We start from the raw sequence: 24,798 nt of genomic DNA on the forward strand, positions 1-24,798 counted from the left end.
ATGTTTCTTTTATGGATTGGGGGTGGGAGATAAGCAACAGCTTCCCCAGATATGGGGGTAACTTGCTTAGTCTCATTACACTTTTAAAGTTTAAACCACATCCTACTCATGAATAGCATATGTTCTTGTTAAGCATACCATCTGTATGATGGAATTTAACTGAAATTAAAGCTTTATTTTTCAGTATATCATATTAGAAAAACTAGGAAATCCCTTAAATTTGGAATTCCTTTAACATTTTCTTTCAGAGTATATTTATTGCACAATTCATACACAAGTTACAATACGTTGGAATGCCTTTAGCTATTAATACAATCAGTAGTGTGTAAGTTGTATCCCCATATCACACCTTTAAGAAATCTTCACTTTAATGCTAGACTACAGAGCATAAAACGGTAATTTCATATGGCCTCCACCAACAGCTATTTACACTAATTCACATTCAAACATCAGCCTTTTGAAACCCCTACCATGTTCAAGTTAACTTGAGCTTTTTCCTTTTCTAGTATTCATCTAAATGTAGTATTTCAGACTATGAAATATTGCCACTGCTGAACTACATTTTCCAGTGTGAACATACTTTCCTTTTATAATATACAGTACATACAAGGCACACATTACAGTAACTACATCACAGTGTGCATTAGAGCTTAATTTAAAACGCTGTACAGAATAAGAAGTTTACATTTTCACTTTTTAAACACATTTACAGTTTTTGCTTTAGTTAGTGCTGCGTGTCACTGTGTTGTGGTTAACCTATCTGCATTCACTACAAAGTCACATTTTAGTGAGTACATATAAGCCCTCACCAGAGAATCAGTATACCAAAAAAAAAAATCATCTCCTCCTCACTCAGGGAGTTCATTTCTTTTAATGTTCGAAAAAATAAAATCAGTTGGAGGATTTAGTGATTTCAGATGCTTGCCTGTGGTTCAATATAAAAATAGCTTAAAAAATTAAAGGTTAAAATAACCTCCTGAATGCAGACCAATGCTGGGTAGAAAGGAATAAGAATAAAATGGTTTTTGTTTAGAAATGTTACTATTTTAGTGGAGAAAAACCAAAAACATTATGCATTTTCAGTACAGGTTTTCCTAGTATTTAGTGCAGCCAACTACTTCACAATATTTAGTGCAAACAAGTAATCCACAGTTTTTCTGACATATCCAGGAGTACTCACTGACATGATAGGATTAAGAGGAGGACCAGTTAATTGTTTTAGATCTGTAAACTCAGACAGATTTTTAAAGATGTCTAAATACAGATTTACACAATAAGCCATAATGGTTGTGAGGGTGAATTGCACAGGATGTCAGTCTTACTTGGCTCATTCTAGCTTTGAGTCTGACTCCTCTGCCATAAGCCAAATTCAAATGTTTGTCGTATTCTTTACAAGTTCCCAAGTACAAAAGTTTGACAGGTACATAGGGTAAGACCCCCAGGGTTTGGTCCCTGGGTATTGTTACTAGTCACTCTTCTGTACAAAATTTCACAAAAACTGTATATCTGTAAATGCAGAACCTCTCCATGACAGAGTTTTAGCCTGAAACAACACTTATGTTTTAACAGGTATGGCAAATGAAACTGCAATTTACAGAAGAATTTGTTGCCATTTGTATTCAATGGAACAACTGCATGTAAGTGTATCTGTATGACTCCAAGTGTTGAGTCAAAACCGTTCAATTTCTTAATTGCAAAAAAGAAGAACAATTATATTAGCTCAATATGTCATTTATGTATGAGAGAATTCAAAGTCTGTTCCCTGTGCACTGGCAAATCTTTTTTTTAAAAAAAATATAAATTTAAATATTTTAGTGCAAAAACACTACAGAAGTATCTTGGTGAACTCTCATAACTTCCTTTTCACCAGATTTTCAGGGCTGTACATTCTATTGGAAGCAAAATGAAGCTATTGTTATCAAAGCAGAAGTTTCTGTGCTACAGAAAGGCATATTGCACTTGTAGAAATAAAGTACAGCACCAGTTTAGCTTATCACTTTTTTTTTTTTTTTTAAAGTATGCATAATGTTGTGACTCTGAAAACTCAGGAAAAATGGAGAAAGCCAAAAGCATCAGGACTAAACAAAACCATGACAGTTACTGTACAGTGCCTTTCAGCAAAGTGAGTTCTTTTCAGATATGCTTAATGCATAAGACAATTTTTGGCTGTTGCTCATCAAAACGCTATGGAAATATATTGTTTTAACCTTAGGCCCTGTGTGTGAAGCTATTTAGCATAGTTTTGTTAGCTATGAAACTTTAGAAATCAGATAAAACAGCCTTCTTAAAGGTTTACTCTGCTAGGAAAAAGGGAAAACACATGTTGACGCAGCTGGTTTCTGTAATCTCTGAGAATAGATTTAAAACAGTTTTCTATGCTAAAAATTACTACTGGTTTAACTCAAAACATATAAATACTAAACAGAAAAAATGACCATGGGTGAGGGAAGGGGCAAAAGATGCTTCTCAAATTTCAGCAATAAAACTTCACAGTTTAGTTATAATTGTGTAATCCTAACTCATGTTAACAATCTTTATTCCTGTAAGTCATCCCACTGAAGTCAGTGGGACTAGCTGTGTGACAATGGATTACTTATGAGGAAACAGGCTGCAGGGCAGGCCCTTTAATAATAAGACACTGCATCTTCTATAATAAAATTCCATTTGTGGTGTTCAAAAAGCTGGTGCACAATGCTATTATGTTATAATTAATACTAATAAAATTATTCCAGTGGCTCTTAATCTTGTCAGAAAAGATTGTTAAAGTAAACTTTACAAGCGTTAAATCACTAACAGTTTAGAGCATTTAATGAAGCTACATATTAAAAGTTTAAGAATGCACCCAGACATATTAGCTCATATTCCCTGTTTTAAAAGAATAGAGACACCTAAATGAAATGAAGTATGGATGAATGGGAATGAGGAGAAAAAGTAGATGTTCATGACAATGAACTTTCAAGTACTTCTATCAGTAGTCATCAACATCATGGTCTGTGAGGCTGGCCTGCCTCATCTACCATGTTGAGTATATAGCTAGCAATGTCATCTTCTGTAGGTGCATCTGACACCACCCAAGAATCATTTGTCCCAGTCACTTGTAGACGGCAGATAGGACAGTTCCTGTGGCGATCACTCCTGTTTAGGAAATCAGATAAATAGTTGGTTAAAAAAAAAAAGCACACTTCTGAGATGCAAGAATTGCACAGCATCTGTTTTTACTGTCAGCCTTCGCATGCGCTGCATATTAAGAGAGACTGCAGAATATAACTGGAGTAGATGACTGCAAGCATAACTGAAAACCCAATCACTTGCCTTTGTGTTGTCTTTGCAATCAACATTAATCAACAATTCTGAGTGCAGCAATATTCTTAAAAGTGATAAAAATGGTACAAAGATTGTCTTAGTGGCTCAATCATATTTTCTCAGGTTAAATAAAAAGGTTTTTCCAGCTCTAACCATATAAGCCTAACTTGGGATCCAGATGTCAAACTTTGTTTTGACTCATACATCAAACAATAATAAAGACTATGTAACTGGAATCTAGTTAACAATTCTGTCAATCAACCATCATCATGGAAACCAACTCATTCATGCAGCAGAGATTGTGCCTGTTAGCACTTCAGAACCCACTAAGTCCTACTTGTCCAAGGTAGGAAGATAAGTTTGATTATACTCAGGGGTCTAATTTCTTTGATTAAAGCTGTGTGAGTATTGTGTTTAAGACTTTCTCCTCATCAAGAGTTTTAAACAACCTCAGAGAATCAAATGTAGCCATGAGTAAATGGCCAACTCGTTTAAATGAATACGGATTGGGCCTGCTGCCCAAGAAAACCAGAGCTGAATTTGGCTCTCTTGACTTTTCCCCATGATTCTAAAGACTGGCATGTTCATCAATAGCACGACCTCAGCTCTAACTTTAGAGCAAAAGGAGAGGCTAAACGGCAATCTGTTGGTGGTATTGTGTCTAACTTGATACTATATTGTAAAATAAAAGTTATGCATACATTTCAAAATACTATTTAGTATTAATTAAAAACAAACTTTTCCCCACAAAAATTATTGTACTGGAGTTTTATCAAATTTAAGGGAAAATTTAGAGTATTTGACTGGTGAAAAGGCTTCTCAATTTAATGCCTAAAAATATTCCCTTTGCAATATGTTTATTCACAAAAATAATAATTGGGCATTCCATTTCGCCTTATGCTTGTAACATTGAAAGAGAACTAGACTAATTTTTAAAGAGAAAAATTTTGTGGAACTTCTGACCTGAACAGATCAAGAGGCCAGATTCAATGTGTTTCCCCTTTTCCTCCTTTTGAAAACTTCATGCATGTCTACAATGTTTTCAGGAATTAAGAATAATATGGGCAACAAACTACAAAAAAGGTTTAAGATACTTCTCAATCTTCTTCATCGATTCAAAGTTAATCAGTTTCCTTGTAATTGTTAGTTAACTTGCTTTACATATAATTATAATTTATCAGCTACTTTCACTATTACAAGTGAATTCTCTGCTAGTCATCATTAAGAACTAGAGCTTTTTCTGGAACAAGTTGTTAATCAAATGCTTGCAAATTCTGAAGTGACCCTTCATCACTCTGCTGCAATCCTGGTATTTGCTAAAGGATCCTATCCATCACATGTACATTACTCAAAAGATATCTTTAAACATCAGAGCATATTGGTACAGAGGAGTCCTTCATACTAAAACCAAACATGTCAGAAATGAGCTTCCTTGTTAAGCACTTTACCATTTATCAATGCATTTCTGACAAAAGCTGTGAGCACATGGTAGGATCAAATCAGCACGTCCATCCATGCAGATGCAACATTCCTCCTCCTCAGTCAGCTGTTTAACCCTGCAATAGACAAAACAGTATTATTCAGTCAAAACAAATTCAACGCTATTCTTCTATTTCAAAATATTCCCTTTGTGCACATGCAAACTAGTTATTTTTTGTAGATATAAACATTCAGATTAGTGATAAATAAGCAGAGGAGAGCTTAAGAACATATCATCCATTATGCAACCTGTCTGTGGCAACAATTGTGGCCCAAAGTCATCAACAAAAAACTGCAAAGGGAACTGGGGCTTCACTGGGATTATGCAACCTATTTTTGTATCACATGATTCCTCTTTTGGTCTCACAAAGGGTTATATACTCATCACTTTTCATACTGACCAGTGAGGTCTGCAAAGTTCTTATTCTAAACGATTGCATCTTTTGACCAAGCAACTGACATTATATTTTACAATAAAGGCAGGGACAGACTCTGCCTTCAAGGGCCACAATACTACCCGAAAGCAGATATAGCTTTTAATAAATTAAACTTTGACTTTAGACCACATTTTTGTTTACTGTCTGGAACAGTCAACAGCTGATTTTTTTTAAAAAACAGGATCACTGACAGAATGCGTTTTCCATAATATTGCAGTTGATGCTGATGTCAGAGACCAGCTGTTTAAAGATGTCCTAGGGGGCAGGTTGAAGTCTCCCTTCAAAATACTGCACTGGAGTGCTGAACAGTGAGGGTAGCATTGCAGAAAGTTTCATTTAGTGGCATTATATTTCTAGAATGACTGCCCTGGTTTGCGACTATTTAACAAAGCTGAGACACTAATTTGGGCGGTCATTTGATTAGATGTTTTGTCAACTATTCTAATACAGAATGGATGCCAGCTAATGTAATGGCTAGTAGTTCAAGTGTTTTTGTTCTGGTCCTCAGCACTTCTTTCAGGGCCAAGTTTATGCCTGGGATTTCCTTTCCAAATTACTGATTCTCTTATTTCTGTAGTTTATTTCAGGCTGTTGTCAATAGAGAAGACATTCTTTACAAATATAGGTAGTGGTTAGGATATAGCAAGGCCTGCTGCCAAATACATTGATAACCAAAGAAAGCATCTGAATTCATTTTAAAAGAAAAAAGTAGAGGTGGTTATTGACCGTAGGTCTTCTAAACAACCTCCTCTCCGTTTAAAAACAAACAAACAAACAAAAACAAAACAAAACAGGGATGGGCCTAGGATGGCCTTTTTAGTTTGCTACGCAAGGAACACTGAAAAATTTCCCCATCTCCATCAAGATGGGGCAAAAAAGGTTGAAAAACATGTACTGCTATATAAATTAAGGGACTCCATTCTCTGTCTCTGGTAATAGCTGTACTTTTCTATGACCCTATTTCAAAGTATGAGAGATTTACTGGTACACGCATACTAGCGTACCTGCTTGATGCACCATTTTCAGCAAGTTTCAAGGGGCTGGTATTTAGTCATAGGATCAAGCCCTTGAAAATACATGCAGCCAATTTATAAGTAACTCAGAGAGTATTGGATATAGATGACATTCTGGAAGGTTTACAAGTTTGGATAGGCCACAAATGGAAAGCCTTAAGTTTTAAGACATAAGCATTTGCTTATTTTTCACTAGTATTAGATAAAGTTAGTAGAAACAATAAAGATATTTTAATATACTCTGGATGGGAAAGTGGATGCAACACAAGAGTGGGACACTGTTTAACTGGAAGGGATTAAGATGAAAGGAAGAATTAAGTAGATAATATTCACTATTTTTGCTCAGTGACCGCTAGCTCTTGCAGAGCTAACAAAAATCTGAAAGAAAGCAGAGTTTAGCCAACTGAGTATTTCACACAAAAAAACCAAACAGATTAAGTGGGCAGAAGAACACTTGAAGGGGCTTCACTGTTTGTTTTTCAGTGTCTTTAGATATAGAGGGACATGAAAAATTAGAAGACACTAGCTAAACTCACTCAAGCTCATTACAAATAGCATTTCAAAATCTTTACTTCCATTTGGTAGGTATGTTGCCACAAGTGATCTGATTTACATCCATCAACTCATTTAAATGGAGAGGACGTTGCTCTTGACCTGTCCCCAAACAACCAACAAAAAAAATACCCACATTTAAAAAAAAAAAAGAAAGAAAAAAAAAAAAAGAAGATTCTCTTATTCTCCATATATCCCATCCTTATTGCCTCACCTCATAACTGAAGACTAGTACAGTGTATCAAGCTTCCAAAAAAGAAGCCTCTTACAGCAATTATGCAAATAGAAACACAGCGTCCATCTGTCTGTGTGTGTGACTAAAAAGCAGGAAAAATATGCCTACAATATATTTGTTAATGGTAGTGTTAGTGCGTCAATAAATCAGTAATAAATCAGTCAAATATCAGCCAAAAACGTAAGACTGAACGTTCCTATGCAAGACAAACAGGAAATTAAATCAGAGAAGAAGAGTGTGTCTTGCAAAACTGTCCCATCCCAGTTTAGTTTATCATTCTCTGTAAGATGAGGTTGCAGTCTCTCTCCTCACATTGGGCAAGTAGTATTAGCAGGAATTTCACATGCTGTTCTCCCCCCACCACTGCTATTTTTGTGTTCCAGCTTATGTAACAGTGGTACACAACCTATTTACCATTGTGGGCCAGAATGTGTTATGTGGGCCGCATCCAATACTACCCGTATGGCACTTGGGGTTTCACATGGGCTGCAGCTGTGCGCTGATTGGGCCACAAGTTGAGAACCACTATTATAGAACAACATAACTGGGGAGATTTCCTTGAGTTCCTGACTGAAGTGGGAGCACAAATCCCACTGAATTTTCATAAGATTTGTGATAAGTTACTTAGATGCTCTTGAAATTTTGGCTCAATATTTCTTTTCAGTATTGCTGTGAGAACGCATTTAAGAAAGCTCAGTGAAGACTATCGAAGTGACAGCTTATCCCCAAAGTTTTCGCTATCATCAGAGATGGAACAAGTTGGAAAGACAAATATTATATGGGAGTCATATTTGAATTTTTCCACTTTGAAAGATTCTACCACTGCAAAAGTATTCCTTACATTTAAGATGGAAAATGCTGCAGGACTAGATAATGTCCCTCAAAACTGAAGAAACAGTGCCTGCTGTAAACATAACTTAAACAGGGGCATATTTGGGGTCAGGAAGGAATTTTCCCCAATGTCAGATTGGCAAATACCCAAGGGGTGGTTTTCGCCTTCCTCTGCAGTATGGGGCACGGGTCACTTGCAGGTTTAAACTAGTGTAATGGTGGAGTCTCTGTAACTTGAAGTCTTTAAATCATGATTTGAGAACTTCGGTAACTCAGTCAGAGGTTAGGGATCTATTATAGGAGTGGGTGGGTGAGGTTCTGTGCCTGCAATGTGCAGGAAGTCAGATTAGAACAGTGGTCACCAACCCGTCAATCACAATCGACTGGTTGATCCTGGAGCCTCTGCCAGCTGATCATGATCTCCAGGCCGCTAAAAGTCTGGCAGCGCAACAGGGCTCAGACAGGCTGCCTGCCTGCTGTGACCCCATACCGCTCCTGGTAAGTCTCTGCGGCCCCTGGGGGTAATGGGAGGGAGGGACTGGCCAATGAGAGCTGTGGGGGTGGTGCTTGTGGGTGCAGGCAGCACACAGAGACCTGCTTCCCCCCCAGGGGCCACAGAGATGTGTCAGCCACTTGCAGGAGTGGCATGCGGACACGGCAGGCAGGCAGCCTGCCTGAGCTCCTTGCGATACTGACCGGGAACATCTCCTGGCCGGAGCCAACACCTCACACCCCTTCCTGCACCCCAACCCCTTGTGCCAGCCTGGAGCCCCCTCCTGCACCCAAACTCACTCCCAGAGCTTGCACCCCAACCCCCTGCCCCAGGCTCAAACAATGCACACTCCATAGTTGAGAATGTCACAAATCAGTGTAACAATCTATAAACCACAAATGACACTAATAAAAAGTAAAACTCATGAAACATCCAGTGGATTCTATGAGATTGGGTGCAGTGTGACAATATACCCCTGCTCCCAAAATCCCTCCTAGAGTTTGCACCCCTCACTCCTGCACCCCAACCCCCTGCCCCAGGCTCAGCCGTGAGCCCCCTCCCATACTTCGAACCTCCCAACCCCAGCCCAGAGCCAGCACCTCAACCCAGTGAAAGTTAGGGAGGGTGGGAGACAGCAAGCAACAGAGGGAGGGGGGAATGGAGTGAGTGGGGCGGGGCCTTGGGGAAGAGACAGAGTAGATCAAATTTAAAAAGTGATCTTGTGCATAAAAAGGTTAGAGATCACTGGATTAGATGATCGTGATGGTCCTGTCTGACCTTAAAGTCTAAGTCTGACTAGTATTTTATTTTCATACATCTTAAAACAGAGAAACAGATACTGCCCACAGTTATAGCCGTGCAACTCCCCTGTTGCATGGCTCGGTGTTTGGATGCTGCACACTTATCTGAGCTTCGATGTTGCTAAATGCTATTTTTTTTTTTAAAACATGCTCTCATGTATAATGAGCCTCATAGTCATGATTTTATATTATAGATCAATTGAAAAAAGTCATTTTTCCTACTGGTGCTTTTTACAGCCACTTCAAAAACCACTGGAAGTTTCACCCTACAAAACAAACTGTTTAAGACATTGAAGTGAACAGCAGACCAACAGTATAAGACTTCAGAAGCTTCATGTCTGGTAGCCAGAACAACTAACTATCACAGAATCACGAAGAGCAAGCCACATGTTAAAATTTAGTATATTCTTTCTTAAAGAATACAAACTACACTAAAGGAACCACATAACACTAACAGCTCAAAGACACAGGGTCAAACTATCCTCCCACTAAGGAGTCAACAAGAGGATAAGGGGGCCTTTTCTAGGCATTGATATAACTGTACTAGTGCAAGCCCTAATGTAGAGAAGCAAAGCCACTATTTGCCCCATAGGAGTTTAATGCTTCCTGAAATCAGGTTCAACTTCACTAGCACAAACGGAGGTGCTTCCCCATCTACATTAGGAGTTTCATCAATGTATCCACACCAGTGTCTGCTTTGGGAATTTTTCCTGTTCACAGCCACAATTCCAGCATCTCTGTTAAGTGGTTTCTAGGCAACAGGTGTTCTCCCTTCTTAAAAAAGGCAGAACAATGACTTGTTTTGAAAGTGCAACAACTTTTTTTTCATATTAGAACAAGTTCCGTGCACAAGTCCTCTGAAGTTGCTAAACCAACTCTTGTATGTCAGTTTAAAAACACTGTGCTATCTTTATTCTGAATAATCTCCCTTTCTCTTGCGCCCTCAAACAACTGGAGCTTTCAGTCTTTAAAGACAGTTAAAACTGATTTAGTGACTTGCTTAGGATTTGCAAAATTCCTGATTGCCAGCTTTGCTATAGTTATTTCCTCACCCGTTACTCCGAAATAGCACTGTTTTACAGCAAATGATTCCATTTAGTTATCACTGTTTAAAACATCTCCCTACTTTACTTCAACTTTCACATTTAACTTTCAAGGTAATACAAAAACTTTACATTTAAACAGTTATCAGTAACAACTTTTCAACATGGAGACGGGTGCAAAGATTCTTCATTCACTATATTCACATTAACCATTTTATAAATTTTAATCTAAACTAATTTTAAACTAAAAGCTACTACATGTGCTGATCTCAGTCTGTTGCTTTTCCTCCTAGCTAACAAAGCAGGATGTCAACACCTATGAACCAGTACGTAATTTTTTCCAGTCTTACAAGTTAAATTATGGTTATCATTGATGACTTTCAAATAACAGATGGGAATTTCCAAATGCCAAAATGTGAGGAAAAGAAAGTTTAAGTGGAACAATAACATTAAGTCTGTGTAAATAAACATAACTGAAAACAGTTTTGTAGCCACAGCTGATTTCATTTCCTTCTGTTTCCTCACTCAGAAGAGGCAACATATAGTAGGTTTATATTACACTATAATAACTAAAAAGACTATTCCAAACCTATTGTATACAGGCACCAATGGTAATTCAGTGTCTACTACATGATTACAAGTATTTACACCACACCCTTTTTGGTAACATGCTCATTTTTTGGCAGACAAAATCTGTTCTACCCACATTTATTGTGTTGGATGGTAACAGTTCAGATTTAATATGATTTTGGAGGGTGTACAGTTATTACAAACAAACATATATACACACACACACACACAACCTGTAATATATTGAACTACCTTCCCATCCATAAGCTGGCCTGGCAAGATGACACAGATGACAGACTTGCAGCAGTCCCTTCAGAGGCACTGCTCTGTGCAAGAACTCCTGTTGCTTGACTTGTGATGTCTTTATAAAGCTGAATAAACTGATATAAGTTCATAATTCTTGAAGCTTCTACAATGCCACTTGTTTTGTTTATCTAAAGATACAAAAGTTTATAAATATATTTGTATTATGTAACAAATACTAAATTTATCTGCCATCATTTCTGAACATAGGTAGTAGGTAGGTAAATATGATCAAATGCATTGGAAAATAAAAGCTTAAGTGTGATATTTGCATCACACTAGACTTATGGTATTCAACTATATTAAGCTATAATTAAGTAGAAGCATTTATGTCTAGAAACTTTAAGCATAAACAAAACCTTGGACAGAAATCTATTGTTTCATTGTTAGGGCTTAATTTAGCCTAGCCACTATCTAAATTATACAGTACCCACTATCATGATTACAATGATGGCTGTCTTGATAGAAGTCATCATGAAAATCTTGTTCTTCAAAGTACCTGCCCCCGGCCAATTTTTTATATATAGGCTAAAAGTAAAAAAAAAAAAAAAAAAAAAAAAAAAATCATTGATAGCTACATTAAAAATTGTTAGTCCCAGAGAACAGTCTTGAGCTATGCTGGATTTGAACTCTAACTGAAGGAATTCAAGAGCTTTATTAAGATTCTGGATGTCACTTGACAAGCTAAAGTAAGTGTAAAAAAATTAGGAGAAACAACTAAGAATGACAAAGTATTACAAAAAACACTATCAAGTGATCTGTTTAAAAATGCAGTAAATGCTGTCTTTAAAGAGACTAAAATAATAGATTTTATGGCCAGAAGAGATCATAATCATCTAGTCTGACTTCCTGCACTACACAAGCCACAGAATTTCACCCAACAATTCCCATTTCAAGGCAAATAGCTTCTGGATGAATTAGAACAGCGTTACTCAGACTGAGGCTCAGGTGCCACAAGTTGCTTTTTAATGTATCCCCTGAAGCTCTTTGCAGCACAAGATGTTAAAACACTGTGTGATTAAATATTAATCAAGCAAAGTTATTAGCCAACCAGGAGCTATTACTATGTTATTAACCAATTGTAGTTGATAAAATAATACTTGGTCATTCATTTTGCTGTGAGAATTCTATTTTTTTATACATATATAGAGAGAATAGTAAATGAAACAATGAATTCACACTACTGTGGCTCTTTTGGGTAATGCTGATTGCTAATTTGGTTCCTGAATGCCTGAGATCTGAGTATCAATCACTGAACTAGAGCATCTCTTTTAGAAAGACATGAAATTTTGATTTCAAAAACTTTGAGTGATGGAAAGTAATTAAAAACTTTGTGCCTTACTTGAATTTGCCTAGCTTCAATTTCTAGTCATTTGAATTTGTTATGCTTGTTTGCTAGATTAAATGGCCTTCCAATACCAGAAATCTCTTCCCCAAGCAGGTACTTAAAAGCCATAATAAAGTCATCTCTTAACGGTCTCTATGAGATACATGGATTATATTATTAAAGCTCACTGTAAAGCAGATTTTTAAGAACTCAAATTATTCTTGTAGCTTGTTTCTAAACCCTGACCAATTTTTTCCCAACATCCTTCTTGAAGCAGTGACACCAGAAATGGACACAATATGCCAGTAACAGTCTCACCAATGCCATATACAATCGTAATATTACTCCTTAATCCTACTTTATATTCTGCTGCAGTAGATTAACCCTTTTAGGCTCACACCAACAAGTTGATTTCACCTTTTAATCTTTTTCTGAGTCATCTCTATCCAGGATAAAGGATAGAGGACTGCAAGTTAGCTAGTTTTTTATATCATTTAATAGTTGCCACATTGATTTTGTATACTGTTACCTTTTGAATTTCATTATCAACTTCGCTTTTGTGGGATGAATATCAATTGCAAATCTAACAATTCAGTATTCCAAAGAAGCCCTATTTGCTTTCTTAGGATGAAGCATCATTGAACAAGTGTGTTCATTATAAGTTTCAGTAAGGCAGAGAGCCAAGATGAAGTCTTACAGTAAAAAAAAAATTAAATTGAAGTCATACACATTTATTGCTGCATGTTAATGCAGTTATCAATTATGTATTTTTAACAGCGTCACGGAAACCTCTCTTGCTCCTAAAATTAACTGAAGTGTCACAATAAAGTCCTGATCCTGCAAGATGGTTGAACTGCTGTGAAGCCCCAATAAAAATGATTTGCCTATATGGTTCAGCTTGCAGGATCAGGCCTAAACTAATACCATTAAAGGTCAAAGTTTCAAATTAAAGTACAATTCACTTCATTTTTAAGAGTGTAGGAATTTCATCTCCCAGTGAAATTCATTCTGAATGTCCTTTATTAATATGCAACCTCTGTCAAGCTTGGACTATAAAACTAAACTAATTTAGTCTCCAATTTGTTTCACTTTCTGTTTTTTATATATTAGAAAGATGTTTCAATGACTGGATTGCAAATCGTTTAAAAGCGGTCACGGAAATGTTACTGTTGATATTGACTTTTTAGGAAGACCTAGATTTTAGGCCTAACTGTACTTAAGAGTATAGGAATACCTCCAAATATTTTTGAAACATATTGTACTGAACAACAATTTGATTTTCACTGAAAAGCCATTTTTCTCAGTTACTTGCAGATCAAAAACCTGAGTCAAAGGTTCTGATAATCTTACCTTAGTACAGACTATCCGAACCACCACCTTCCAAAGAGCAGAGGAATCAGAACCTGGCTGCACTTCAAACAACAGATGTTTGTCCTGGCCAGAAGCCAACTTTGCAGTGCTGAAACACAGATGCATTAATCCGATATTATATTTTAGGCAGGCAATGCTTGGTAAAGTCACCTTTGAAAGAAACAGACACTGGCATCATTTACCCATCCACATTTAAACCTGAACAGCATTTATATGAATTATCAGAGGAGTAGCTGTGTTAAGTCTGGATCTGTAAAAGCAGCAAAGAGTCCTGTGGCACCTTACAGACTAACAGACGTATTGGAGCATGAGCTTTCATGGGTGACATGCATCCGACGAAGTGGGTATTCACCCATGAAAGCTCATGTTCCAATACGTCCGTTAGTCTATAAGGTGCCATAGGACTCTTTGCTGCATTTATATTAATGCCGTAAAAATCAATAGGGTGCTTATGTGCCTAAAATTACTCACATGCATATTTGCAGACTCAGGACCATAATAAATTATATAATTGCTAAGTATTATATATACACACTCTTAAATATAAACAAACAGGGTGGATAAAAATAATTTTTTTTTAAACTGGATTTTTATTTAAATCAGATTTTTTTGATAAAATGCTTTTTGAGGAAAAAAACCTATCTAAAAATAATTTTAATTAAGATACATTATAGCTCAGATATCTCATCATGGAATAGGGATTATAAATTCTAATGCTATAGTATGAGACAATATATTCATGTAATGTTTAAGAAAAGTTTTGTAAATGAGTTCCAATCGTTCATGGATTAGGAACCCAATCTTATGAGGTTTCAGGGGCTTCTGCATAGATTAACATAAATAATCTATCTACCCAATGGGACTCAGTGCTCAGTCTAGAAGGTACCATCAGAGATGCTTAGTTTTACAGTTCTCAAACTGTGAATTTGTGTCTCCAGAGATAACATGCTTGTTAACATCAAAAATGTTTTAGAAAGAAAGAAAGAAAGAAAGAAAGGTGAGAAATAAAAGACCTCAACCCTATTGTCCCTCTGCAAATGTGTGTACATAGAATCAATTCCTTACCTCTCTCTAAAAATGCAAAGTTTCAAAAAGTTCAATGAATAGAAGATTGTTGGGGGTGGAATAGATCTGGACAAGGAGAACAAGTCTGGAATAAATGTGAGAAGGGGAGGGACAGGCAGTAGAAACAAAAGTGAAACTGAGCAGTATATTCCAGAAGTCTTTAAGGTCTTTCTGAGCATAGCCTTCATTGATTTAAGATCTACCATACAATTCTCTCACTAGAGGGAAAACCTATAATGGCAGCAGGCTGTAAAGAGACCCAGCTGGGGAATAAGAACCATTCAAGAAATATATGTTTACTGATGATGTTTTAAAGAAAGTCACACCATTGAACTGGTGGAAGTCACTTAAGCACTTGGATTCTGAGACTGCTGAAGTGATAATCTCACTTAACAGCAGTAACTTCTGCCAGTGTAGAAAGAATTATTTTCTTCTTTTGGATTAATTCATTGCAAATTGAGAAATCGTTTGGGACCTGAAAAGGCAGGAAAGCTTGTTTTTCTTTTCCAGATTATGACCAAACAGGAAAATGAATGTGAAGATGACTGAGTTAACTGCAGAAGCCAATATTTTAAGTTTCTCATGTTGACCTGGCTGACGTAGTTGATTTGGGTTTTTTTAAATATTTCATTTAACCATTTTAGTTAAAAACAATTTTAACAAAAACAAACTTGATTTCAAAAAATTTGACTGTTTACATTAAAAATTCATATGCTTGTTTTGTTAAAATATTGTATGTCTGCTGTTGAAGAAAAAAATCCAGAATACATAACGTTGTTATTTTAGTTAAATCAAACAATTTAAATGTCTGTCTGGCGATGTTCTCCTAATACAGCATGGCAAGAAAATCCTCCAAATATTAATGATTACCTGTTGAATTGGAAATATTTATGAAGTCACTGGGAAGTGAGCTATCTGCTTCAATTACCTTTGGGAAAATGAAATAGCCAATCATTCATTTTCTGATATAGCTGTAAAACTAATCTGAAAAGTTTTCAGAATTAATCACCTAAAAAATTTATAGTGTATACCTTCTAAAAATGAAACCTACATCTATCTCTGAGTTGTGAAGAATATGTATTAAGGTTATCACAACCAACAAGAATGCACTTTTATGTAGAAATCCATGATTAAATCGAGTCTTCCTGACTAGTGATTAAATCAATTTGGATTTAAATCATGATTTAAATCCATTTTATTTAAATAAATCCACCCTGTAAATAAATGAAACATTAATAGATAATATTAGGTCTGAAATTGTAAGGTTAACACTTTAAATATTTTTCTTATACAAAAACACTTTAAAAGAATAAAAAGGGCCAACATGCTATAATAAAAACATACACTGATATTTTTGTGAAATATTAATAGATTTGATTGATCCTATATGAATAATTTCAATCTCAATGTGGACTTTGAGAATTTAAGGACACATATTTTAAAACCTGATAGTAGATTATGAATAAGTCTGTCCAAGATACTATTCTGTACATAGTCTCTGTACAACACAACAATGGGAAAGGAATAAAGAACATGCAGCCTTACACATCATTAAGTTCAGCTACTCTCCCCAGAAACTCTTCATAAGTCAGAAAGCCACTTTCTCGAACCAAAGATGCATGTTTTATTACTTTTTCTGGCAGCTTGTTAATAGCAGTATGTGTCTGGTTTGAAATCTGTTGACCCATGATGAAATTCTTCGGCTCAATGTCCAGGCAGAAAGGAGGTTTCAGTCATTTGTGGAGCTTCTGCTAAATACATGTTTAAAAGTTGTATTAATATAAATTTATGAGTCTCTGCTCCCTTTTCTCTCTTTCCTTTTAAGCATAGCAACTTATCTACTCACTAAGGAGTTTGGAAAATCACCCATTGATTACTAAAGAGACAGCCTTGGATAAGGGACACATCCATAACATAACCCAGGAAAAATGCAATAACACTTCTTCAAGTGTTACATTTTAAAGTAGCAACTTGTGAAAAGGCATTCTTTTGTTCATAAATTTATTCCTATTATATACAGAATGTACTGTTTGAAAAACTCCACATTGCAATGTTTTCAAACACAGGAATGCAACAAGAGGGAGAAAATTATGAAGTGAGGCTAATGTGTGTCAGTTTAAGAAAGGATTTTTCTCTGCAGGTCAGAAGCTCTAAGAACTAATTGTATATTTAACTGTATAATTAAACTTATATGTACAGAACAAAAATGTGTTTCCCTATGCTTGTGTCGACAAAGAAGTTGGATGTAACTAAACTGGTTTCTAAGTTGTCTTTGTTTTATCAGTGCATTTCCCTTGGGTGGACACTCAAATTGATTTCAAAACATCCACTGTAGGGGGTTGCAGTGACACAACTAAGTCAATTTAAAAACGATTTAATTAAATTGGTGCAATTTCTGTATGCATACAAGGCTTCTGAATATTAAACACAAGCCAAAGAAGATACAAACCAGAGATGATGTTACAGAACAGTAAAACATTAAGATTCATGATTACATTAAGGATTAAAAAATAGGCACAGCCACATGATCCTCAGATATCTCTCTGGCTACCAATTTGTTTGATTCAAGTAAAAGTTTCCCTCATTTAAACAACCTTGTATAGACTTGTTCCAGTTTCTCCTCCCATTTCCTCAATTCATCCAGCACAGGCTTCCTCTACATTCCTCCACACTTTCACCCCACTGGTGGTGCAGGATCATTCTCTACAGATTCTGATCCCAATATCCAGAAGAATCTTCATACCTTCACCTTATCTAAACTTCATTTCAAGTTAGTCAAACATTTGCTTCTCCTTACTATTATTTATTTATTTAAGAGTAACATCTAATAGGGAGACAAATCTGTAGGGACATAGGCTCAGATCCTACAGCCAGCGCCACTAGTACAGACCCGTGGAGCTCCACTGACTTTAATGAGTTACCAGATTCAATTGAAGGATCTGAGTCTTAGGGCTTGGCTACACTGGAGAGTTGCAGCTCTGGTGGTGGGTTTACAGTGCTGCAACTTACGCACCGTCCACACTTGCAAGGCACATACAGCGCTGCATCTCCCTGGCTGCAGTGCTGGCTGTACTCCTGCTCTGCCTGGGGTATAATGATTGCAGCGCTGCTCCGCCAGCGTGGCCACCAAAAGCGATGTAATTGGCCTCCAGAGTTATTCGGAGGTATCCCAGAATGCCTGTTCAGCCACTCTGCTCATCAGTTCGCACTCTACTGCCCTGGCCTCGGTGATCGCCTTTAAATGCTCCAGGAATTTTAAAAATCCCCTTCCTGTTTGCTCAGCCAGGTGTGGAGTGCAATCAGAATCTTTCCAGGTGACCATGCCTCCACGCGCTAAACGAGCCCAGCAGGAGCATGGCGAGTTGATGGACCTCATCAGTGTTTGGGTGAGGAAGCTGTGCAGTACAGCTGTGCTCCAGCCGTAGGAATTACGATACCTATGGGCAGATCTCAAGGGCCATGCTGGAAAGGGGCCATGACCGGATGTGGTGCAGTGAGGGTTAAAGTGAAGGAGCTGCGGAGTTCCTATTGCAAAGCCCACGAGGAAACTGCCGCTCGGCGCTGCCCCACGACCTGCCGTTTTTACGGGAGCCGGACGTGATACTTGAGGGGGACCCCACTGCCAATCGGACGCCACGATGGACACTTCAGAGCAGGGGCGGAGGGGGGAGAAGGAGGAGGGAGGGAGAGGACCCAGATCGGAGGGTACTGGGGTGGGGGAGCACCCTGGAGTCCAGAGGGCATGCAGCCAGGGAGCTTCTCAGCCAGGAGGAAGGTAGCCAGTTGCAGCAGCCGGTACTTGGTGAAGGACAAGCAGAGGAGCGGGTTCCCAGTAAGCGGCTTTTATTTTCAGGATGGAAATGTTTCGGGGTGGGTGGGGGGTTAAGGCTGCATGCATGCATGCCTAAGATGTGGCACCAGCCCATTGATGTGGTCATCACGTCACGGTAATTGGCCTCAGTACATCTCAAATTTCAGCCAGAGGGTGGGCAATGCGCTTTGCGCAAGTTTATAAGGAGAGCCACTGTGGTTCTTGTCCCAGTCAGGCTAACCCATCCGCACCATGTGTCGCGGAGGGGTGGGGGACCATTGCTGCACACAGGCAAGCTGCATAGGGCCAGGGCAGAAATATGCATTCCTGTAGAAGACCCTCCCGCTCTTCCCAGGTGACCTGCAGCAGCGAGATATCTTCCAACGTTTTCCACAGGAGTTAATCCTGGGAGCTGTTCAGTGTGGATGCCCCTGCAGCAGTTTGCTTTCCCCAACGCACAGAAACCCTGCACATCGCTGAAGCAATCATTCCCCCTTATTCACCATTTTGTGACTCCTTGGATTATGTGCGCTGTTGTTTGGTATGGGAAGCTAACTGAAGACGCTAACCCTTCACTTGTGGGAATACTGTCTGGGTGAGATTATAAAAAATGTTGCCTCTGTTAACTGTTGCCATTTTTGCCTTTGCGAAGTGTACTCGACTGCCGTATCACTGACTGCTCAGAGGCTACAAAACCTCAGGAAGAAGCACGAAAAAGTAAAGAAGACATGCTGAAAGCAGTTATGGATCACTCTGCCAGAGAGAGTAAAAACTGCAGGACTGGAGGGAAAGGGAAGCGGATCTGCCAGAGAAACGCACAGCTAAGAAGAAAAAGCACAAAGGAGCTGATAAGCATCCTGGCACGCATAGGACTGTATCCAGTCACTCGTAGCCATGCAGCAGAGCACTACTGTGCTGGTCCCATCAACATCCTTTTCCTGTGCCCAATGTCAGCTCCAAGCCCCCTCCCAACAATCCAGGTTCTTACCACCACCAGCTGCCCCAACACCTGTATGTTCACCAACCAGCCCTGAGAACTACGACCTTACTCTCTGCACTCAACCCCCATCACCATGCAGTATTTTCATCCTGAAGTGGCAGCAGTCATTGCACAGCACTCCAGACAGGACATATTCAAACCTGTGACGTACAGTTCACCACCCCACCCCTGCCTTTTAGGTTCCAGAATGTTGTGTGTCTGTCCAGAAAGTTATTTTTCTTTTCAATAAATTAATTTCTTGTCTTTGAAAATAGTCTTTAGTATTGCAGAAAGTGAAAGATACCCAGAGAAGAGAAGACATGCGCTGCAAATCAGCTTAGGAAAATAGATTCCTACTAACATTGTAACCACTGCACTTCACTCCCGTGCAAGGCACCAAACATACGTTGGTTTACATATCAAATTCCTCCCTCAAGGCATCTCTAATCCTTGTAGCCCTGCTGGGCCTCTCTTAGTACCCTGCTCTCTGGCTGTGACATTCAGCCTCCAGGCGTTGAACCTCGAGGTCTAGTCCTGAACAGAATGTTCACCCTTCTTCACAAATATTATGGAGGGTACAGCACGCGGATATAACCACAGGGATGCTGCTTTCCCCAAGTCTAGCTTCCATACAGAGATTGCCAGCGCCCTTTTAAACAGTCAAAACACACACTCCACAGTCTGCGCCGGCTCAGCCTGTAGCTGAACTGGTCCTTGCTCCTGTCAAGCTTCCCTGTATATGGTTCATGAGCCAAGGCTTAACAGAGTCGCGGGGCTACACGATCACAATGGGCATTTCGACATCCCCTACTGTGATCTTCCGGTCTGGAAAACAGTCCCGCCTGCAGCTTCCTGAACAGGCCACTGTTCCAAAGATGTGTGCATCATGCACCTTTCCAGGTCAGCCTGTGTTAATGTCAATGAAGCGCCCACGTGACTCACAAGTGCCTGGAGAACCATAGAGAAATACCCCTTCCGATTAATGTACTCGGACGCTAGTGGCGAATATGCGTCCCATCTATCGCCCTCCACAGTTAGGGAAACTCATTTGTGCAAAGCCATCCACAATGTCTGCACGTTCCCCAGAGTCACGGTTCTTCTTAGCAGGATGCGATTAATGGCTGCAAACTTGCATCAACACGATTCCACGGTCGACTTTCCCACTCAACAGGTTGCGACCGATCGGTAGCTGTCTGGAGTTGCCACTGCAGTGCTTTCCCTACACAGCTGCACAAAGACAGCTGTAACTCCCAGCGCTGTACAGCTGCAAGTGTAGCCATACCATTACTCTATATCTGCAGTTGCACTCTGAGTTTGGTACTAGCCACATTATAAACAGATTTATAGTGTCACTGTACAAGACCTTGATCCAGCAAACATTTCTGCATAAACATTTGCAGGATCAAGGCTTATTGCTGTAAATAGCTGATTGCAACTATATAAAATTGTGGACAAGAAAAACAGACAAAATGTGAAAAGTACATTCTCCTCTAAAGGGTCTACTGTAAAAATATCCAACTATATGTTATACATCAAGATAACAAAAATTTAACACTTAATTGTAAATTTCAGGCCAAATTCTGTTCCCAGGGTCTCTGAACTCTCACTTAAATCACTCTTGAACACCACTCTTTCCTGGCTCTTGCACTCAAATTTAGCTTTTAAAAATAAAAGGGAAGAGAAACTGAGATGCATCTATAACCACAATAAGTACCCCAAGATCTTTCACTAGCATAACCTCCATCCCTCACATACAACCTTCCTCTGCATCCTCTGTTTATTGTGTTTCTTTGTAAACCTGTGCCCCATTTAAACTATTAATTTCTTAGGGCCAATGCATCTTAATAGGGCTACAAAAATGACAAAAATATGCCAATATATTAGTACCTAATAACACAACAAAAAACAGAGTTTGGAAATGAAAGAGCTGGCACACATGCAAAAAGTTGCCTTCTCAAACAACTGTTTGCCTTAATATTTTCTCCATAAAGACCAACGTAATCCACATTTGGTTAGAAAAATTTCAGCTGAAGAAGTTAACAAATTGACTCAACAAATGATAAACTGCTTTCAAAGCTACAGAACTCTTGGATTGTTGTATGATAATTTAAAGGCCACACTAAAACCATGAGTAACTTTCAGTTTAGTCAATTTTACAGCCATGTTAAGCCATCCAGAAAATAAGGGTTTATAATGTAATAGCTGAAAGACCAAAATTATGGGGAAAGAATAGATTACCTAATAGGTGTTTTCCCTCTTCAGTTACTCTGAAATTATATAGTTGTGACAATTGCTAACACTATAATCAAGTGTGCAACTAAGCCTGCATCACTGATTCTCCATTCCTATTGTAAACACCCTTAATTTAAGTATTTGTATTTGAACTCAGTACTCCAGAGATGAACTAGTAAGTTCTCTGCTTCAGTAAGCCACTATGCAACTTAGCCCTTAATATACTACATTGTCAACACACAAAAGTCTTTAGTTTATAAACAAGCAAGCATATCTATTCCATTCTACAATTACTGGAGATTTAATAATGAACTACTCCTGTGCTCACCCTTGGCACAGCCAGACCTGCAGATGGTAAGTAGGCGCTACCACTGTTTCCGGTGAGGGTTTGTGGTGCAAAGCCACAGGCTACGTCTACACTACCCGCCGTATCGGCAGGTTACAATCGATTGCTCGGGGATCGATATATCGATCCCCGAGCGCGCTTATATCGATTCCGGAACTCCACCAACCCAAACGGAGTTGCGGAATCGACAGGGGGAGCAGCGGACATCGATCCTGCACAGTGAGGACGGGTAAGTAATCCGATCTTAGATATTCGACTTCAGCTACGTTATTCACATAGCTGAAGCTACGTATCTAAGATCGATTTTTCCCCGTAGTGTAAACCAGCCCACAGAGTACTGTTGTCATGCACATTACTGTGCACATGTACCATAACTTTACTGTACTGCCACTGATGTTTGCTATGCTTCAAGTAGCGCTGCTGAGGCCTAGCCCGTAAACCTCGGGCACAACTCACTGCCCTCCCATACAACACCTCTTGCCGTTACATAACTTGCACCACCCGGGACCCTTATGATGGCATCAAAGCCAGAGCGCCTAGGTACAAACAGCCTTGGCGCTCGCACGGGGGTAACGGGCCGGGCACTGGCCTGAACGCGCAGGCAAGGTGCACGCTGGCTGGCAGGTTTAAGCCAAGCTTAAAGAGGCCCGCGGAAGGCGGCTCCCCGGGGCTGCCGGGCTCCCACTGCTCACCCCCGCTGAGCGCTACCCCAACGCCACAAGCACCGGGCACGTGGCCGACCCCGCCCAGCTCGGGCACCAGCTGCCCAGGACAAACGCCGCGTGCTCAAGGCACCGAGGCGGCGCGTGCTGACCGGGGGCTCCAGTCTCTCCGCAGCCTTTCACCTGGGCCCGGGCCCTGCCCTGCCCGCCGCCCCGTCACTGCCGCGCCCGGCCCCAGCCGCAGCCTCACCCCACTCCCCCGGCATCCTGTCCCCGCCGGCCGGGCCCGCCACGGGCTGGTAACGGGACTGGGACGGGAAACCTCCCTCGCACCCCCTAAACTCAACCGCCAGCGCGAGGAATGGGGGCCGCCGTCACGCGCGGCGTCTCGCTGACGTGCTCCGTTGTGCGCGCGCCTCAGCCGCAGCGGCTGGGAGACCGAGGAACCCGCCCTACCCCGCCCCGCCCCCTCACCTGGAGACTGAGACTGAGACTGAAGCTCCAGTCGCTGGTGCTGGTGCCCAGCCATAGTGCTGGCCAGGCCTGCTGCTCAGAGCAGAGCAGCGCTCACGGCCCCGGAGTGTCTGTGGGGGCTGCACAGCAGGGGCAGGGTGACCAGATGTCTTGATTATATAGGGACACTCCTGATAGTTGGTGCTTTGTGTTTTATAAGTGCCAATTACCGCACACCCCGTCCCGATTTTTCACCCTTTGTGTCTGCTCATCCTAGGCTGGGGAGATGCTGGGAGAAGAGGAATGGAGGGTGGAAAGTTTCTGGTGGGCTGGGGAGCCCCCTCCTGGGAGACGCTAACGTGCCCTTTGGCTGGGGGGCGCATCCAAGGGAGAGGTGGCGAGGAGGCCTGGCAGGGATTCTCCATGTCTGGTTTCTGTGGCCCCACACATGGTGTTGGGAGGCGCTGGCTGGACAGTAGCGATGGACAAGTTGCTTGTGCTCCCTCCAGCGTGTAGCTTGCACTGAACTACTGCCATGCTGCCTTGTCCCCTACCTCACTGTCCCTGGTGCATACCTGGCCTTCACCATGCTGCTGTTACAGTGGGACCCAGCCACTTCAAGCCATGCTGGCACAGCTGCTCCATACGGAGAGCCATGGCTGGCAGCAGGGAAGGGATTAATAAAGTGACTGGTTGATATGGCTCATGGGTTGTAATTTGTTCCTCCTTGGCCAAATAATTGTGGGGGTCAGGATTTCATGATGTAACATACTATTTCCTTTTAGTACTAACGGTGTAAATTCCAGCCCAATGGCCATTTGAAAGAGTAAAATAAATGGAAATTTCTTCCAAAACATACCTTTCAGTGTACCAGTTTCTGAGGCCCAGAACATCTACTATGTTATGGCTATTTAGTGCCACATCACTGATGAATTTTGATAAAGCTATTTTAACAGGCAGTGTGAGGCTAAACAGAGTGAAGGGAGATCTTCTGGCAGAGAGAATAGGCAGGCCCGCTGCTCTTAGATATTCCTGATGCTAACAGGGATTGTGGCTGAAGCAAGGAGCATGACTGGGATTTCCTGCAGTGCTGTATTCATTCCTTGAAACCATTGTCAGCCAGTGTAGAGAATAAGTCCAGCCTTGGGGAAGATTAAAAGCCACATTGGCGCTCACTGCCATAGCAGAAGATCTGGGCTTGAATGTTGAACATATGTGGAAAATACCAAAAGACACTAGGGATTAATTTTTACTATGAGAGAAACAACAAATTTACATAGAAATTATAGACTATCCTAGATCTTCCATCATCATAGCCTGGAAAGCTTTCACATTTTGTGTTTTTTGTTTAAAAGAAGAGAAAGAAGGAGTTGCTGCCTCACTACAATATGTTCCATTAAAAAGAAATTCCTGTATTCCAAATAAGATTTGGCTTGGACTTGTGACATTTTACGTATTTCCTGCAGACAGTACATACACCTCTCTCCCTCTTT

At 40.1% G+C, this 24,798-nt stretch overlaps 1 protein-coding gene across 3 annotated transcripts; it reads right to left on the reverse strand.

Annotated features, from left to right (window-relative positions):
- Positions 1-237: 237 nt before the first annotated feature.
- On the reverse strand, positions 238-23,310 carry RNF141 (ring finger protein 141). Of its 3 annotated transcripts, none has more exons than XM_032762347.2 (6): positions 23,103-23,310; positions 16,368-16,573; positions 13,737-13,845; positions 11,009-11,190; positions 4,752-4,859; positions 238-3,135 (listed from the first exon to the last, which is right to left on the reverse strand). In XM_032762347.2, exons 2-6 carry the CDS (start codon positions 16,508-16,510, stop codon positions 2,985-2,987), a joined length of 693 nt encoding a protein of 230 aa, XP_032618238.1. In that variant the 5' UTR covers positions 16,511-16,573; positions 23,103-23,310; the 3' UTR covers positions 238-2,984. The 3 variants fall into 3 exon arrangements, with proteins under 3 accessions (XP_032618238.1, XP_032618237.1, XP_032618239.1); XM_032762346.2 differs by having other exon boundaries at positions 16,368-16,570; positions 23,103-23,264; XM_032762348.2 differs by lacking the exon at positions 23,103-23,310 and having other exon boundaries at positions 13,737-13,907; positions 16,368-16,445.
- Positions 23,311-24,798: the final 1,488 nt, after the last annotated feature.

The sequence above is a fragment of the Chelonoidis abingdonii genome, chromosome 4, assembly GCF_003597395.2.
Source record: "Chelonoidis abingdonii isolate Lonesome George chromosome 4, CheloAbing_2.0, whole genome shotgun sequence".
Lineage (NCBI taxonomy): Eukaryota > Metazoa > Chordata > Testudines > Testudinidae > Chelonoidis > Chelonoidis abingdonii.